The 20,136-nt window shown below is 32.1% G+C and overlaps 2 protein-coding genes across 5 annotated transcripts; one reads left to right on the forward strand and one right to left on the reverse strand.

Annotated features, from left to right (window-relative positions):
* Positions 1-7,549: 7,549 nt before the first annotated feature.
* On the reverse strand, positions 7,550-8,941 carry LOC115884459. Its single transcript, XM_030903049.1, has 4 exons — positions 8,831-8,941; positions 8,507-8,767; positions 8,251-8,446; positions 7,550-8,187 (listed from the first exon to the last, which is right to left on the reverse strand). The coding sequence occupies exons 2-4, from the start codon at positions 8,724-8,726 to the stop codon at positions 7,596-7,598; spliced, it is 1,008 nt and encodes a 335-aa protein (XP_030758909.1). The 5' UTR covers positions 8,727-8,767; positions 8,831-8,941; the 3' UTR covers positions 7,550-7,595.
* A 122-nt stretch (positions 8,942-9,063) lies between these two features.
* On the forward strand, positions 9,064-13,427 carry LOC115884447 (GTP-binding protein SAR1b). Of its 4 annotated transcripts, none has more exons than XM_030903031.1 (6): positions 9,064-9,192; positions 9,482-9,529; positions 9,643-9,774; positions 10,125-10,190; positions 10,279-10,514; positions 13,015-13,427. In XM_030903031.1, the coding sequence occupies exons 2-6, from the start codon at positions 9,487-9,489 to the stop codon at positions 13,129-13,131; spliced, it is 594 nt and encodes a 197-aa protein (XP_030758891.1). In that variant the 5' UTR covers positions 9,064-9,192; positions 9,482-9,486; the 3' UTR covers positions 13,132-13,427. The 4 variants fall into 4 exon arrangements, with proteins under 4 accessions (XP_030758891.1, XP_030758894.1, XP_030758892.1 ...); XM_030903034.1 differs by lacking the exon at positions 9,643-9,774 and adding an exon at positions 9,816-9,935; XM_030903032.1 differs by lacking the exon at positions 9,064-9,192 and having other exon boundaries at positions 9,305-9,529.
* Positions 13,428-20,136: the final 6,709 nt, after the last annotated feature.

The raw sequence follows: 20,136 nt of genomic DNA on the forward strand, positions 1-20,136 counted from the left end.
TGTTTATCTCTCTACTTTTTAGTAAATTCATTATAATTAAAGAACAAGAGAAATATCAATTATTCAGATAATTGAAATTGTATTTACCAGTAAATAATTTGATTTTCGTCTGACTCAGTTTTTACTCATCCCACTTATTAAAAAAATACAAATTGTGATTGTATTGACCGATTTTGAGTTCCGCCATATTGGGAAAAGTAACATAAAGAGACGAACTATATGCATTTAACACAATAACATACTATATGATTACAAAATTTTATGATCGCAAGCATTCTTTTAGAATTTTTTTAAGTATTTTGAAGTCTGCTTATGATTATAAAAGTTTTATATCTGATCTCTACACTGTTAGATTTTTCTTAATGTTTCTCCAATATTTCTAATCCATTCTAATACACTATTTTCCAACAACTACAACAAAAAAAGACCTTTTATATACGTACCATATGAACAAGATGTATTATCTAATAAATTTAATATCTCATGGCTGAATAAGTTTAAAATTTATGGAGCATTTTATTCAGTAAATTGTTTGTTAATTATTTAATTAATAAAAAATTACCGATTTATTATAGCCACAGCCTATTCATTTGATAGCCTAGCCTTAACTAGCGGAATCCACTGGTTGTCTAATAAATAGGCTGTAATATAGCTAAACACGATACACAACTAAAACTGGCCCAAAAAAACTATGTTTTTTATCACTTCCACTAACTTTTTTTCTACATTACTGTAAGAATCGTGTTATATAAGGAATTGTAAGATATGTATAGCTAGAAGAATCATTTTGAGGTGATTATCATTCTAAAAATGGGTATACTGAATTAAAATTTTTTGGATACACACAAGGGCACCTCAAAACGATTCTTGTTTATATATTAAAATCGTTATAAAAACATTATTACATTGTGATATTGTATATAGAATTATAAATAATAAATTACGATGGTTGTTAGGTTTTTATTTGTATAAAGAAGGTATAATAGAGAATGAAATTATTTATTAGCAATATTGACTGTGAAAATTAAAAAAAAATATTTGATTATTTTTATTAATTCACTTTAAATCGTATTTTTTTAGTTCGTTAATTAAGGTAAAAGTTTTCGATGTTTTCTTGAAGTTTGTCAGGAAAATAAAAATCACCAGAAATGTTTTCTTAGTGTTATTGTTAATTAAATTTTATAAAGTTATCATTATTTAGAAATAGCGTCTTTTATTTATACACCTCCAACAAGAACAGTTTTCGTTTCATTAAGTTCCGCCTACACGACATGTACAGGGTCCGGCAGTAGTGCGTCGGGCATCTGTAGCTTCTAGAATAAAAAACTTGAGAATTTTATTTAAGTACAAACTTAAAGTATGTACCAGGATGTATATCAGGACAATATTTTAACTTCTATAGGGTGGCTCAAAAAAGTGTGAGTGGACCTGGATAATTTTTTTAAATGGAACACCCTGTATATTATTGCATTTTTGGCTTCCTTTCAGATCACTTTACATAACCCTAAGATATGAATAAATATATTTCGATAATTTCAGAGATATTAAAAAATAAACGAAAAAATATGTATTTTTCAGCCCTTCTTAAAAAAAGTATTAAAAATACAAGAACTGTTCTGAAACCAAAAATATATTAGGTATCTACTTTAGATGGTCTGTACTTACTTTGCTATAAATATGAAAATCGTAAATCATACAGGATGTTCAAAATTCTACGCCAAACTTTCTAAAATATAAAATAATTTTTCTTCGTTTCTTTAAATGGAACACCCTGTATATTATTTTTTCAATAGACGGAGAATTAAAAAATGAACATTTTTTGTATTTAGAGTATTTCAAAATTTTTAACGGTTTCGCAAATATTTGCGATTTTATATTTCATATGGCATTTTCCACAGTAAATTTTTATCAAAGCCACCCAATGAGTTTTCTCTCGTATTTTACCATTAAAAGCGCCATATGAAATAATACTGCGTGTATCTGCGAAACCGTTAAAAATTTTGAAATACTCTAAATACAAAAAATGTTCATTTTTTAATTCTCTATCTAATAAAAAAATAATATAAACGGTGTTCCATTTAAAAATACAAAGAAAAAATATTCTATGTTTTAGAAAGTTTGGCGTAGAATATTGAACATCCTGTATGATTTACGATTACCATATTTACAGCAAAGTAAGAGCGGACCATCTAAAGTAAATACCTAATATAGTTTTGATTTCAGAACAGTTCTTGTATTTTTAATAATATTTTTAAGAAGGGCTGAAAAATACATATTTTTGATTTATTTATTAATATATCTGAAACTATCGAAACATATTTACTCATATCTTAGGGTTATGTAAAGCGATCTGAAAGGAAGCCAAAAATGCAATAATATACAGGGTGTTCCATTTAAAAAAAATCATCCAGGTCCACTCACACTTTTTTGAGCCACCCTATAGAAATTAAAATATTTTCCTGAAATACATCCTGGTACATACTTTAGGTGTGCACTTAAATAAAATTCTCAAGTTTTTTATTCTAGGAGCTACAGATGCCCGACGCACTATTGCCGGACCCTGTAGAATGTAGAATGAGATCTATTGTGTCCCCCTTTCTTGAGTTATAACGCATCATACAGTCTATAATTCATCATACATGGAGATATTCCTGTTTTGAAGGGACAGGATATTCCCCATCCTCCTCTGATAACAGACGCGTTCTTCCTCCGAGGAGTATATAGTTCCTCCCTACGAGGATATATGCTTTTGGGGTGTACCCGTATCCGCATCCTCTGTGAGAGAACCTAATTCTGTTCAAGTAGTAAAACAGACCGTTTTTTAGTCTACACACAAGGGTTTAGTTGATATATTTTAACTAAATAGGTAAGACTGACAGGTAAACATTATGTGTAGATGATTGGGCATTAGATACAGATACGACGGCGGTCTTTTCAACATAAAAAGTCTCAGACCAAAAACATGTACAAAATTCATCAAAGAACTTCAATACGCTGATGACTGCGCTCTAGTTGCAAAAACGTTACAGCAATTACAAGAAATGTTGAACACATGCTTTGGGTCTTAATCTGAACATCGATAAAACTAAAATCATGTGCACTCCCCTGGAAGATCACAACAAACAACAACGCTATAAAAAACGCGGGATTCGGCTTTTTGATTTCGGATAAGGCCAATATCGACTCTGAAATTCAGCACAGGATTAGCAGCGCCTCAAAAGCATTCTGGAAATTAAAAAACAGAGTATTCTACAATCATGACTTGAGTACAAAAACGAAACTTGCAGTGTACCAAGCAATAATAATCCCCACCATGTTATATGGAAGCGAAACCTGTGTGCCGTACCGCCGACACATGAACGCCTGATGAACGCGTTAAACAAGCTGCAACAGAGACACCTTATACACATAATTCACAATTCTTAAGAATCATATGGTTCCACCATGTCTCAAACATATCGGTCCTTGGAAAAGCTAGCTGCAAGAGCGTTGAAGTCATGATTACAAAATCCCGCTTAAGATGGGCTTGCCACGTGTGCAGAATGCAAGAAAACCGCCCACCAAAATCTCTGCTTTACGGTGAGCTTGTAGACGGTAAGAGGAAACCGGGTGGACAACACACGGAAACCGGGTGGACAACTCTATTTTCCACGAAAACTTAAAGGGGATAAACATGCAGAATGAATGGGAAGAAGCAGCGCACAATAGAACCCAATGGAGAACAGTTCTGCTGTCGTGTTACTAGAGTTTACAACGACAACCAAAAAGTAAAGAGGCAACAAAGCAATGAGATAACATCACGTATCGGGCTTTTCAGTTACAGAAAAACGCCTTACATAAACATCTTCTGATGCGTGTCAAATACTCGTCAGCAAGTAATGGTACTATACAGGGTGGCGCACCTCATTCGCCTCGGTTGATTATAAGTAAAGAGGCAACAAAGCAATGAGATAACATCACGTATCGGGCTTTTCAGTTACAGAAAAACGCCTTACATAAACATCTTCTGATGCGTGTCAAATACTCGTCAGCAAGTAATGGCACTATACAGGGTGGCGCACCTCATTCGCCTCGGTTGATTATAAGTAAAGAGGCAACAAAGCAATGAGATAACATCACGTATCGGGCTTTTCAGTTACAGAAAAACGCCTTACATAAACATCTACTGATGCGTGTCAAATACTCGTTAGCAAGTAATGGTACTATACAGGGTGGCGCACCTCATTCGCCTCGGTTGATTATAAGTAAAGAGGCAACAAAGCAATGAGATAACATCACGTATCGAGCTTTTCAGTTACAGAAAAACGCCTTACATAAACATCTTCTGATGCGTGTCAAATACTCGTCAGCAAGTAATGGCACTATACAGGGTGGCGCACCTCATTCGCCTCGGTTGATTATAAGTAAACAGGCAACAAAGCAATGAGATAACATCACGTATCGGGCTTTTTTCAGTTACAGAAAAATACGCCTTTACATAAACATCTTCTGATTGTCAAATACTCGTCAGCAAGTAATGGCACTATACAGGGTGGCGCACCTCATTCGCCTCGGTTGATTATAAGTAAAGAGGCCAAAGCAATGAGATAACATCACGTATCGGGCTTTTCAGTTACAGAAAACGCCTTACATAAACATCTTCTGATGCGTGTCAAATACTCGTCAGCAAGTAATGGCACTATACAGGGTGGCGCACCTCATTCGCCTCGGTTGATTATAAGTAAAGAGGCAACAAAGCAATGAGATAACATCACGTATCGGGCTTTTCAGTTACAGAAAAACGCCTTACATAAACATCTTCTGATGCGTGTCAAATACTCGTCAGCAAGTAATGGTACTATACAGGGTGGCGCACCTCATTCGCCTCGGTTGATTATAAGTAAAGAGGCAACAAAGCAATGAGATAACATCACGTATCGGGCTTTTCAGTTACAGAAAAACGCCTTACATAAACATCTTCTGATGCGTGTCAAATACTCGTCAGCAAGTATACTATACAGGGTGGCGCACCTCATTCGCCTCGGTTGATTATAAGTAAAGAGGCAACAAAGCAATGAGATAACATCACGTATCGAGCTTTTCAGTTACAGAAAAACGCCTTACATAAACATCTTCTGATGCGTGTCAAATACTCGTCAGCAAGTAATGGCACTATACAGGGTGGCGCACCTCATTCGCCTCGGTTGATTATAAGTAAAGAGGCCAAAGCAATGAGATAACATCACGTATCGGGCTTTTCAGTTACAGAAAAACGCCTTACATAAACATCTTCTGATGCGTGTCAAATACTCGTCAGCAAGTAATGGCACTATACAGGGTGGCGCACCTCATTCGCCTCGGTTGATTATAAGTAAAGAGGCAACAAAGCAATGAGATAACATCACGTATCGGGCTTTTCAGTTACAGAAAAACGCCTCACATAAACATCTTCTGATGCGTGTCAAATACTCGTCAGCAAGTAATGGCACTATACAGGGTGGCGCACCTCATTCGCCTCGGTTGATTATAAGTAAAGAGGCCAAAGCAATGAGATAACATCACGTATCGGGCTTTTCAGTTACAGAAAAACGCCTTACATAAACATCTTCTGATGCGTGTCAAATACTCGTCAGCAAGTAATGGCACTATACAGGGTGGCGCACCTCATTCGCCTCGGTTGATTATACCCATAAAATATAAAATATTTTATGGGTATATGTGGGAAGGTAATGTGCACAATTTAAAGTAATTTTGAAATGTACAGGGTGTTTCAGAACTAAGATCCATACCAAAGTTTTTCTTATGGAACACTCGGTATTTTATGTCATTTTTGGATTCTTGGTCCCAAAAAAAGGTATTTACTGTAAGGGTTAAATATGTTTAAAATCTTTGGTTTTTGAGATATTGAAAGATATTTAAATTTGCATGCTATAATAGAATAGATTATTAACACCCTGTACATTACTTTTCAGAATTAGTTCTTGTGCTGAGTTTAAAGGTAGAGAAATAAACTTTAAAGAAAAATGTTATTCCTTTTTAAATGTATACAGGGGTATCAAAAATGGCTGGTCGATTTTAAATATTTATTTTACATAAAAACTTCGTTATTTCAAAGGCAACACTATGTATTTTTTTAAATAAGTCGAAGCAGATTTAAATGCTCTTTCAAACTATATTGGGGTTTCCTATACCTATCTGGCTCAGATTTTGAATAAAAAGCGATTTTTCAATAAAATTGTAATCAAGACGGCTAGTGTTGTCATGGCAAGTTTCTAGTAACAGTTAGTAGCTATTTTCAAAATCGAAATTAGTTTATGGACTTATTTAAATTTATACCAGTTTACTTTTATTTAATTTACCTACAATAGTTTAATAAATAATATTTATTAAATATGTGTTTAATATCCTTGAGGCCAAGAAGCAATTTTCCTCACAAAATAATATCACTAATAACATATCTATTCGTTCCGCCAGCAGATACTGCTTTATTTTTCTTGATAAAATAATGAATACTTACTTATTAAACTATTGTAGGTAAATTTAAGTAAACTGTTATAAATGATAAATAATAATGTCCATAAACTAATGTTTAATAAATAATATTTTGTTAATAATGTTTAATAAATAATTAATGTTTAATAAATAATATTTATTAAATATGTGTTTATTATCCTTGAGGCCAAGAAGCAATTTTCCTCACAAAATAATATCACTAATAACATATCTATTCGTTCCGCCAGCAGATACTGCTTTATTTTTCTTGATAAAATAATGAATACTTACTTATTAAACTATTGTAGGTAAATTTAAGTAAACTGTTATATAAATGATAAATAATAATGTCCATAAACTAATGTCGACTTTGAAAATAGTTACTAACTGCCACTAGAAAATTGCCATGGCGACACCAGCCATCTTGATTACAATTTTATTTAAAAACCGCTTTTTATTCATAATCTGAGCTAGATAGGTATAGGAAACCCTAATATAGTTTGAAAGAGCATTTGAATCTGCTTCGATTTATTTAAAAAAATACAGCTGTTACATTTGAAATAACTAAGTTTTTATATAAAATATATCCTTAAAATAGATAAGCAACTTTTGATAACCCTGTATAAATTTAAGGAACCAATACCATTTTTCAGTAAAGTTTATTTCTCTACCTTTAAACTCAGCATAAGAATTAATTCTAAAAAGTAATGTACAGGGTGCTAATAGTCTCTTCTATTGTAGCATGCAAATTTAAATATCTTTAAATATCTCAAAAACTAAAAATTTTAAACATTTTTAACCCTTATAATAAATGCCTTTTTTTGGGCCCAAGAATCCAAAAATGAAATAAAATACCGGGTGTTCCATAAGAAAAAATATAACTTTGGTACGAATCTTAGTTCTGAAACACCCTGTATATTTCAAAATAATTTTAAATTGTGCACATTGTCTCCCCAAATATACCCCTAAAATATTTTGTTTCTACATCTTTCCGTTTTCGTATAATCAACCGAGGCGAATGAGGCGCGCCACCCTGTATATGTATGTGTAGACAGGGCTTAATAATTAAAACAAGGCATTTAATAAAAAAATAATTTATTTAGAATGACAACTCATTTTTTCTATCACCTATTGCTAATAGGAATGGTTTCGAACAGCTTCATAAGATCACTTTTCAGCTCCATTTGAGCCTGTTTGGCTTTAGCATCTTTCTCGAAATTCAAACACACAAACATGCTCTTGCTGGATGATTGTCTGGGTGTGGCTGATACAGACCGAAGCCTGTTCATTATGGGTGGCAGGATAAGCTTGGAAACTGTCCTTTGCTGCTGTTTAATCGGCCGTCGTGGTTGACTTTTCAATGGCGTGGCAGTAATAAAAGGCAGGGAAATTGACTCTAATGAAGTATTTACATCGAATCTATCAGTTGTTATGACTGACTGAGCATCTTGTTTACTTCTGTTCAAGTATGGACTTTTAATTGCTGATATTTTGAGGTACTGGTCAATATCCAAACTTTTTGGTTTATTTGCTAGCATTTGTCCCTTCTGATACAGCAAGTTCTGCATCTGTTGTTCGTTTTTAATTTTATTTAGATTTCTTAAGTATATCTTGCCGTACTTATTTTTTACATTATTTGTCTGAACTTCATCATCTGATGCTGAACTTTCTTCAGAATTTTCCAGTGAATTTGATGGAGTTTTATAACCCAAAATGCTATACAAAAAATACGGTATACAACTAGAGTTTAGACTGTGACAATACTATAAGTATACTTACATTAGATGTGGAAAAAATGTACGCCATTCTTCTATTTCTGCTTTATCGTAGGCTAAAGGTACATCAAAACCTTGAAAACACCTATCAATTTTTTCTAGTTCTGTTTGAACTTTCTTATTAACTTCACTATCATAATCATCGCTCCAACTTAGTGAACTACTTGAACTAACACCACTTAGTTTCAAGTCAAAGATATCTAAAGTCAATTTATATATAAACCCAATAAAACAATACTTATATTTCACTTGTTATTCACCTTCTAAATCACTATCAAAAGTAGACCTATCATCTATAAATTTGCTATTGGCAGAACAGTCCCCTTTAGACAGATTAAGGGGTACAAAATCATTGATATTTTCACCCAAAACTTTATCAAGGCAATTTATTTGCCTCTCAACATGTAAGTTGACAAAAACATTAGATTGATCGTTCGGTGGAAGTGTTGTTATGCTCCTATTTCGCTTTTTAGGACTCATGACTGTTATGTATGCTTATTCATAATGACAAAATTTTGTATCTAAAATAAAGTTCCGTTAAATCATTACCTTTAAAATAGTGTGGAGATTTATTAAAATCTTACATTTTATTGGAAATTTGAAAACATTGCCTTCTGTAAGTTGAATTTATAATAAGTTTTCGAAAATTTGATTTCTTTTGTATGTAACGCATATGTAACGTCAAAAGTGTAAACAAAAATTCTAACCACAATTTATCTTCTTCTTTACAAATTAATGGCGTCAAACATGTTTGAATTTCCTTACCACAGAAGATTTTTGTTACTTATTTTAAGTTTCTGATATTGGCTAATCTCCAATATGACATCACTAAATTGAAACTGTCAACCGCGTTGGCTCTTTTCATAATTTTTAGTTAAAATTAACAAAATAAAACGTTAAATTATTATTTTAGATAACAATTAGGCTCTAGTAGGCAATTTTTAATGTAAGTAGTTAAAATTTTATTCTTATTTAATTATAATTTACGAAATAATCCTAAAATATGTTTGAAATTAACAATTCTAAAGTGACGTTCTTCATTGTCAAGTTAAATCAGAATTCTAAATTTTAATAATATACTGGCCTAATGAATGAGTTGGCTGAGAAAAACTTCTGATTCTCATATTTAGAAAATCACGAGTCATTCTAATTTATCTTTGAATTTTTGCTGATTACCGTGACTAGATATAATTAGTGTTTTTTGTGCCAAGGATAACTGATTTCTCTTGTTCCAGAAAAGATGTTTATTTGGGACTGGTTTACAGGCGTTTTAGGATATTTAGGTAAGATTTTTAACTTCTGTTCTTCTATTCTATTATATTGTACGTAAAACAATAAGTGTTTATATATATTTGAATAAGTTCCAAATTCATCTAAGACATCTCTGCATTGTTAGGTTTGTTCAAAAGTAAAGGCAAATACGTTTTTCTCGGATTATCACATTCTGGAAAAGCCACTTTAATAAGACAGTTGTTAGATGAGAAAGAAATTGATTTTATACCTTATTCATCTGATCATGAAATAGATGGTAAGTGTTGTTTACTAACAACATGCATGTTGTTTGTGTAGGTTTGTGGAAGAAATCTGGCAAGCTCCTGTTCTTGGGCTTGGACAATGCAGGCAAAACCACTTTATTGCATATGCTGAAGGATGATCGACTTGCTGTACATCTTCCCACACTTCATCCCAGTAAGATTAATATTTCTTCAGCCACAATTAATATTTTAACAAATCTATCGCTAAATACCTACAATATCTTCTTTCTTAAAAATTAAACCAAAAGATATTAAGATAATTATAAATATTCTTGTATTTTGCTCATTTAAGAAGGAGATATTGGTAATCATTCTGGCTTTTAACATAAACCAACAATTTCAGCATCCGAAGAACTCTCAATTGGCAACATGAGGTTTACCACATTTGATTTAGGTGGACACGTTCAAGGTAAAGACTGTTTTAGAAAAAAATATATACTAAAAAATACATTTTTATCAATAAGACTTGTTAAAATTTACTCAATTTTCTTTCTTAGCAAGAAGAGTGTGGAAAGATTACTTCCCAGCTGTTGATGCCATAGTATTCCTAGTTGATGCAAGCGATAGAATGAGGTTCGACGAGAGTAGACAAGAACTAATATCCTTGCTGACAGATGAAAGTTTGGCAAACTGCCCTGTATTGATTTTGGGTAACAAGATTGATTTGCCAGTTGCAGCTTCTGAAGACGAACTCAGAAATGTATTTGCATTGTTTGGCCAAACAACAGGAAAGGTTAATAACATTATTTAATTTTTAGATTTAAAATGTTTACATAATCTGAAGGTATGATTATACCATTGCGAATTTTAAGTATCTAAAACCACTATATTTTATAATAAATTCATATTGGTATATAGAAAAACAGGGGCAGACAAAAAAATTCAATTTTTTCAATAGAAAATATTGATTTTATTAATTGAACCACATATATTTCTACCATATTCTATATTCACATAAGTAATACTCCTATGAAGCTAGTGTTTAATATAATACATAACAAAATTTGTATGCCAAGACTGTGAAGTAGTTGTAAACTGTAATCACAAATGGAAGAGCAAGGGAGATAGATAGGTATACTGTCTGTTCAAAAATCGTTCAATGTTACATCATCGTTATTCCTCAAATATGCGTTTTAGGGTATGTCTGAGATCAGTTCATATTATTTAGAAAATTTTAAATACTTTCTGAAATTATTTTGTTTTATTTTTTATTAAGCTCATGTAGGTATGTTAGACCTTTATTCATTTTGATTTTCTTTCAATATATAATTTTAGGCCCATATACCAGTTTTTACAAGGAAAATGGCACCTTTTAAAAATAAACTTATAAAAAAACTTCAGATTCTACAGGGTTGTTCACCACATACGACACGGAGTATTGTAGCTAAACGATTAGATGTTTACAAATTATAAGTTTTGGGTTTGTTCAAGGACTATTAGAGCTACAATTTAAAAATATTTTTACAAAATACAGAGTGTCCCAAATAAAATACGAAATATTATTGATCAGCTATTGTGTTGCAATAATAAAAATAATACTACCTCATACAGAGTGTCTAGAAATTTATTTTAAATAATTTCTAGATTTAAACGGCAATAACTTGTTTAATTTAAATGGAACACCCTGTATATTTTAGGGGAATCAGAAATCAGATGCACAATTTAATTGGCTATCAAATTGTATTATCAGAGTACCTAAACCGCCGAGTAGCGACAGTCCCGTTTTCAATTTTCTTTGCGGCTGCGCGAAATAAGTAGGTTGTCTGTCATACGAAGAAGCGAAGTTGCCACTGTTGCCATTTATCAAATATCTCTATATACTTTATTTCAAGTATACCTCAGGCAACGAATCGTTTTTTTAATATTTATTAGCAGTAAGATATTTTATACATTCAAATTTAGAAATAAGGATAGAACAAAACAAAAAAGATATGTATAAAACTTTATAATTAATTCCACTTCAAATTGTGAGCAGTGTATACCATGTTTATAGGACCACTTCATAAGTTGAGCAGTTAAATACGTAGTCTATCTGTCAAACACGTCAAAAGAGAGAGAAAGAAAATTTGGTCCCACCACATCAAAAGAGCCGACGGTTTCTGTCGCTACTCGGCGATCTACGTACTCTGGTATTATACCATTTTTTACCTATCCCTGCAAGTTTTCGTAGAAAATGCATTTTCTTATAATTTAGACCTCATTTATACCCATGGAATATTGACATTTTAGATTGTTTTTAAAGCACAACAAATGTACAAAATATACAGGTGCTGAAAACGATAATATTACTAGCCTATTTGTATACAAAAAGAAAACTTTTTAAATATTTATAAAAAAAAGTATACCATTAATTAAATATACCGCCATTACTTCCGCCCAAATATTAATTAATTACATACTTAATTGTGTTAGTTAATATATTATTCTAAATAAATGTGGATTTGAATTAGATTGTTCTTATAAATAAACATTCGTCAAAAAATTAAATTAAATTTTTATGGTGTTACTTTTTACCACACTGTCAAATACACATCTAGATTCAGTTTTTTAGTATTTGGAGCAATTATTATTAATCAATGCAAACAGTCAATTAATGTAGTTTGAATACTGAAATCATATTAATTGGTCCTCTTTAGCAAATATTTAAACAGTTTTTCTTTTTTAATGAAATAAACGAACTATATCGACAATATTAGTATCTGTACTCTTTAAAAATTTGTTACATCTTTAAAAATAATCGTCGTTTAACCGTCGTAACGTTTCCAGAAGTTGCTAAAATCTTAATTATTTTATACAAAATTACTATTTTTGGTACCTTCAAATATTTGTAGACAAAATGTGACATCGAATTTGACAATGACACAATCACATTTTTGCTGGTATTTTAATTGTAGCTTTCTCTGGGCCGTATTATAAATTTTACTAATTTAAAGGTAGATTTTTGCAAATAACTTTTAAATGAAACAAAATTCTAGACAAAAGTACAACTTTTGCATAAATTTATCTGGGGAGATAATATTTGACATTTTCAAAATTTACATGGGATTTCTTATCGGAACACAGGACGTTCTGATGCACCACACAGTATAATACTTGATTGGTGGATTTGAATGCCCTATCTACCCTTATTTATAGCATTATGCATATTAGTGTTGTGACTGTCACACTCTTTTAGGATACTTTAAATCTTTACTAGCCTTATATGAGTAAACTAGCAGTATTCATTTTTTTAGGGTAAAGTACCAAGGTCCGATTTACCCGGTCGTCCCCTAGAATTGTTCATGTGCTCCATCCTCCAGAGACAGGGATACGGAGAAGGTTTTCGCTGGTTGGCGCAGTACATTGACTGATTCCGTATTTCACTTTTTGTTTATATTTTTAAAAGTATCTTTGGTTAAGGACGAACGAGGTTAGGTAAAAAAAAAGTCAACAACAAATTGAAGGAACATTATAGGTAATCAATAATAATTTAGTTTTGGGTCTGACCCTATAAAGAGTGGGAGATTATTTTTTTATTGAGTTGTTATTACCATAATATAAATCTTATAAATATTTTTTATTTATATATATTTTTTTTTGTTCTGTAAATTGTATTTCTTTATCTATAACGTTTCCCGAATGCCAATTGAGTAATATACAAGGGGGGTAAAAAAATCAACATATTAAGTATTTTAGTTAAAATTTTCTCTTTATTGAGTTTAATTAATAATTATTGTTCCCTGGGTCAAAGTCAGTCAGTGTTGATATTAATTTTCGAACACAACAAAAATTATACAGACAGTTACTTTTTTGTTAAATAATAAAATGCTTTGTATAAAATGTTTTTTGTTTTATTTATACAGGGTGAGTCATAAACAAGTGCAAATATTTTCAGGATTGGTAGATCTCGATAAAAGAAACATCTTTTCTCTTTGCCGTTTTTCAAATAAGTCCAAATTAACTGAGTTATTTTTTTACTTTGAAAATTAAAAAAAAATGTGTTTTTGCTAAAATTTTGAAAACCATTGGATCTTTTCTGGATTTTCTTTTTAGTAAGTTTAATATATAACTGTTGCCGTATTATAAAGATATGATTTTTAACTGAAAATTACCTGTCTAATTTTTTTCAAAAATTTTAGAACTTTTTATTTTCAGTTAAAAGAAAAGCAAAGAAAAACTCATAGATGTTCTTTTGGGGTCAAAATATACTACCCCTAAAAATATTTGCACTTATTTAAGACTCACTCTGTATAGAAATATACCCCTTAGAATTTAAAATATTTGTTTTTAATGAAAAAACACTATTTTAATTGAATATGAGAACAGGTATTTTCAATGTTAAGTTTTGTGTTTATTTAGAGAAAATATCAGGAAATTCAGCTAAAGTCTGTCATACGCAACCATACAATCGAAAAAAAAACGGTGTTAGAAGCCGTTTTTTTTTTCAATCATACGCTATACTACTATACGATAAAAAAAACGGTGGCACAGATGGCCGAGGAATAACAACCAGTGATAATTTTGGCGAGGTCAAGCTCTAGACGTTGTTTACTTGGCCCGTATTCTTCTTTATTTTTTAGTGGCGCTTAGTGCCAGTTGGCTTTAAGAAAGTCGTAATTTATCTTTATATTGAGTGAAATTGATTTTTTTTAAACAGTGCAGTTAAAAATTCGAAAAAAAAATTTTTAGGAATAGATTTGTGTGTCGGGAAACATTCTATCCCTTTTTAATCTTTCTATAATTAGTGTTAATTTTTGACAAGTTTTATGTGTCAATTTTAAGTTAATGATGTCTAGAGGTTGACCTCACCAAAATTATCATCGATTGACATTTTCCAGCCGTCTTTGACGCAGGTTTCTTTTTTTTTCAGTCGTGCAGTTAGTTCAGTCATTGGATATCAAAAAAGGGGCCTGCTAGGAAAAAAGTCCGGAAATTTTGAAACTTTGCAGGTTTATAGGTTTTGGGGTCCCTAACTAAAATCCATACTTACTTTACTTTACTTTTTCGTGTCCGGAACATACTATATTTTCTCGGCCCAATATTGAGCCACGTCCAATGCTTCGGGTTTGCTTTGCCATAAATCGTCATTTGCCATAAAATCCATAAAATGTACACTTGCAGACTTGCCGCTGGCGATGGCGCCCAAAATTGGTATTTTATAAATATCTCGAAAACTATGCGTTTTTCGCAAAAATTTGAAGAGAGCAAAATTAAAGAGAATAAAATTTCCTATAAAAAAGGTTATATGAAAATGTTCGCTAAAGTCAACCGTTTAGGCACAAAATCCCTGCATATTTTACAATTTTGCGTAAAGTATGATATACATAATTTTTCTTTTAAAATATTGATTTTCCGAAATCAAATGTCGATTAGTGTTCACTAAAACTAGTTTTAGTTTAGTTTCTTCAATTTTGTCATGAAACAGTGGCGTATCATTAATTTATGAATTAATTGTCGTGCTGAACAGCATTCATTGCGAACTTACCACCAGGTTCAGCATATTGGTCTGGTTGTACCAAAGATGCCGAAGAATGGGGTTGGAAGAAAACAAAAACAGGCATTACTCCAGTCACAACGTTGAAAGATCCAGCTCCAAAATCTCTATTGGCAATTTTATCCTGTAAATGCAAAACCAACAACTGTGGCAAAGCCTACGGATGCAGCAAAGCAGGATTAAAATGTTCAATGATTTATGCATACTGCAATGAGAAATCATGTGACAACGTCACTGAAGTGTCACTCGACGAATCCAATGAAGAGGAGTTGGACTTGCCTGTAGGTATCCCTCTGGCGGCTGAAGATGAAGAGTTGGACGTATTGAGAGACCACCCTGATGAGCCCAGCACAGCAGACACGATCGACTTTGACATCAATGAGCCCAACTTTACCTCTTGGGTGGTGTGGAAACAAATACACATTTTCATTAATTATTCATAAATTAATGACCGAATTAATGATACGCCACTGTTTCATGACAAAATTGAAAAAACTAATTTTTTTTTTAATTTTACTCTCTTCAAATTTTCGCGAAAAACGCATAGTTTTCGAGATATTCACAAAATACCAATTTTGGGCGCCATCGGCAAGATGGCGACGCCGGCGGCTAGTCTACAAATGTGCATTTTATGGATTTTAGTTAGGGACCCCAAAACCTATAAACCTGCAAAGTTGCCAAACTTTCGGACTTTTTCCAAGCAAAAATCCCCAATGACTGAACTAAAAGTATCGTAGTGAGCCAAGGATGATTTTGACAGAAAATATCCAATAAATGACAGAAAACAATTTACCTGTGAATTTAAATAACAGACAACAATGGTCACTCTCAAGTATCCTTGCTTTGGACAATCTTTATTATAAATTAAGACCATATAATTCTTGATTTTCTTCTCTATTGAGAATATTGACATAAGCACAGTATGATCGAAAAGAAAAACGGCGCACAGTGTCGTCGATTCTAAAAAAAAAGAAAAATCACTGTTCCAGTGTTTCCACAGTCAGTACCAGTAGTAATATCGCAACTACTACTACCAACGCTACGACTGATCCGCGAGCAATGCCCATACCACTAAAGTCGCTACTAATGCCAAATTGTGCTATACTGCTAATGGCACTAATGCGATCGCTTTGTACACAACAATGCCATCGCGGTTTACACCTCGCATTAGTATACCACTGATTGGCAAATTAGAGGAAACCAAGGATGTTTTTCTCATTTTATCAGCAAAATCGCAAAAAGTCGCAGTATTTTATTTTACTGTATGAAAGCCCAATGTTTACTAATAAAATAAAAAAAAACTTATATAGACAATATGCTAAATTCTTCGAAATGCGCAATTAAATCTCTAAGTATAATAAAAATGTCACAAATTTAATCAAATTTTCTGAACGCCTAACTTTTAGTTGCAAAAAAGATCGTTAGTATAGAGAATATCAAAATAAATAATACGTTTATGTAGAATACATACCTGCAGCTTGCTGAGCCATTTTCAATCAAAACAATAATATAAACGTAAAAAGAGCACAAGAACAACAACAATTTATAATTTTAAACATAAAATTTAGCCATTTACCCCATTTACCTCTTATCTGTGAGAAGTAACAACTTTGACGTTTCGTTGAAACAAATGAATGCAACTAAACACACCCATAGCAAAGCCATTCATGGCAGAGATGATTTAACTTATCATTTATCTTTTTTTGGGAAATCTTAAACACATTTGCTTTTTCGAATTTCGATCACCCTTTTCATGCTAATACCCCACCGTGCGGCGTCTAGCTGCCTTGGAAGTCGATGGCATTTTGGCATTCACCATACAATTATACAATACATATAGAATAACAGTTATTTTTATTTCCAAGCCAACTTTGACGCCTTTTTCAATAGTACGTATTTCTCTTATAATACTGGATGTCGTCCTTGCCAAGAAATCAAATCATTTATATATTAATTCCAAGATATAAATGAATATTTATATAATACAAAAGACATTCAGAAAAAATAAAGTCATCCCATTGCCAGACTTGGCAAAAATATACTAATAATAGTAAACTGTGTTATCAGTCATGCCTCGAACACGCTACAGGCTACAACTAACACGGAACTGGATTTTTGTTGTTTATTTCTAACAGAAGCTAATTGTTTATAAATAAAGTGGATTAACAGAGATTGCACGGAAAATATTGGTTTAACTAGCGTAGAACAATAAACTATTAAGTTGTGTGTCAAATCTATACTAATATATAATATATAAAATCCTTAAGTGACTGACATACTGATTAATCACGATCCTGCTCAAACCACTCAACGTAAGAAGCTCAATTTTGGCATACAGGTTGATTCTAGGGTGTAGAGGTTCAATAAGAAGGGATTTTTCGAAATTCCAGTTTTCAAGAAGAATTTCCAAGAGGGTGAAACCACCCATCAAATATTACAATATTTTTTATTTAAAAAACGGTCAAGTTTCCGAAAAAACGCTTAAACACGTATATTTTATTTTGCTTTTTTACATATTTTAAAATTTTTTAAAAATGTATACAGGGTGTTTCGAAAAATGTGGTCATTGATTAATCACGATCCTGCTTAAAGCGCTTGACGTAAAAAGCGGATTTTTGTAAAACAGATTGACTTTAGGGTGTAGAAGTACGATTAGAAGGGATTTTTCGAAACTCGAATTCTAAGGGGGTCAAACTATCCCTCAAATATTAAAATATTTTTTATTTAAAAACCGGTGAGTTTTTCGGAAAAACTCTTATACACGTACATTTTATTTTGTTGTTTTACATATTTTAAGATTTTTTATAAATTTATACAGGGTGTTTCATAAAATATGACCATTAAGTAATCACGATTCTGCTTAAATTGCTTGACGTTTAAAGCTGATTTTTGGCAAACGGATTGACTGTGGGGTGTAGAGGTTCGATAAGGAGGAGTTTCTCGAATCTCAAACTCCAAGAGGGTGAAAACGCCCCTCAAATATTACGATATTTGTTATTTAAAAAACTGTTAGTCTTTCGGGAAAACGCTTGGACAAGCATAATTTATTTGGTTGTTTTACATATTTTTAATTTTTTTAAAAATCATACAGAATGTTCCAAAAAGTTGAGTAATTTCTTAAGCACGATTCTACTTAAACTGCTTGACGTAAAAAGCTTATTTTTGGCAAACGGATTTTTCGAAAGACAAATTCCAACGAGATGAAACTACCCCTCAAATATTACCAAGTTATATAATAATATCGGCATATTGTTTTTTCTCATGCTGACATAAATGTGAGAAAAATTTTATCCAGTTTGTATGTTAATGGAAAGATCTTCCTGGGTCTGAGTAAGAACAATCTTCGGATTGTCACGGGGTTTTTAACAGGACACTGTCTCCTCAATGAACACCTCAGTAGATTGAAACTAAGAAGAAACGGCGAATGCAGATTCTGTGGGAATTTATCCAGTTTGTATGTTAATGGAAATTCTTGTTTTGCTTTATCATCACCATTACAAATGGTTAATTCGACGCGAACGAAGTCGCTGGTACACGCTAGTAGTTGAATAAAAAACAAAAATATACTATAATAGACTTACAAATATATAAAAATCCTTAATGGGTATTTCGCCACAGCACTGCTCGGCAAGAAAATACTGCTTGTCAGAAGTTATGTTTACAGTTATACAAATTTGCCTAACAAAGAAAAAAATGCTTAACGTTTCGGAAAGTTTATCTCTTTTCGTCGTCGGAAGCAAAAAAAATACAAAGAATAAAGAAAAAAACTATTTAAAATATTTAAATTCAACTATTCGAGAACACTTTACTTTTTTTTCTTGCAGTGCAGTGGCGAAATACCCATAAAGGATTTTTTGGAGAGATGAATCCGCCACATAGGTATAGACATTTTTTACACATACTATATACCGTGCTGGCAACTGTTATTTTTGGGTCAGCATTTACATGTGTGGAAGTAAATCTGTGTGGAAGTGTGATGTTGCGGCGTTGCCGATACACCTTTCCCTATCAAGTAAAGTAAAATCACGATCGCAAACCGCTTATTTTTAAAAGACTTTTTTTCCAAGTGATAACTAGATAAAATCATTAGACATGTTTCTGAGCATCTGAAATTGAATTATAAGGATATCGTTAAGGTGTCATTTTTTTATAACGAGAAAACGTCAGTAATCGCGATAATTTAAAAACTCAACTTTTTAACACATAACAGGCCATAACTCAAGAACCACTTTAGATATTGAAACTTTTTTTATTTTCAAGATCGGATATTTTACAATATGTTTACATAAGAAAAATTCGATAAGGTTGTTTTTTCTATTCAAAAATTGGAAACAATCCATCCATTTACTTTTAGAGCATAGCAATTTTCAGCAATAGTATAATTTTTTATTGATAAAGATTTTCACGTACTGTCTACAAAGAAAATACAGCAGAAATATTAACAAAGTTCTTGAAAAAACTACAATCTATTATTTCTAATAGATTTCAAGATATCGATTTTTGAATTCAGAGTTCTAATAGCGCGACCACTATCAAACACCCACTCAATTCCACTTATTTTTACCAAAAATGCAAGTGTTTCTAGATTGCACTTAAAAAAATTCAAACTCTAGGGAAAATTACAACGACTCATTAATAAATAAACAAATTAAGTATCACGAGACGTAATTAAATCGTGAAGCTGAACGCATGACGTACACCTTTCCCTAGAACTTTAAGTACTGACAGAGGTATTGATTGGGTCGACCGGTCAACTGCGACAAATCTGCTATATCCCCTTCCACGTCTCTTAGCGATGTGCACAGTTTCTCGGTTTATTTCATATGTTTGGCAACGTGTTTACTGTCCTCTCTTTGTTCAGTACATTATAAACGCATTGTAC

Source organism: Sitophilus oryzae, unplaced genomic scaffold (assembly GCF_002938485.1).
Source record: "Sitophilus oryzae breed Bouriz unplaced genomic scaffold, Soryzae_2.0 scaffold_249_pilon_pilon, whole genome shotgun sequence".
In the NCBI taxonomy this organism is placed as follows: domain Eukaryota; kingdom Metazoa; phylum Arthropoda; class Insecta; order Coleoptera; family Curculionidae; genus Sitophilus; species Sitophilus oryzae.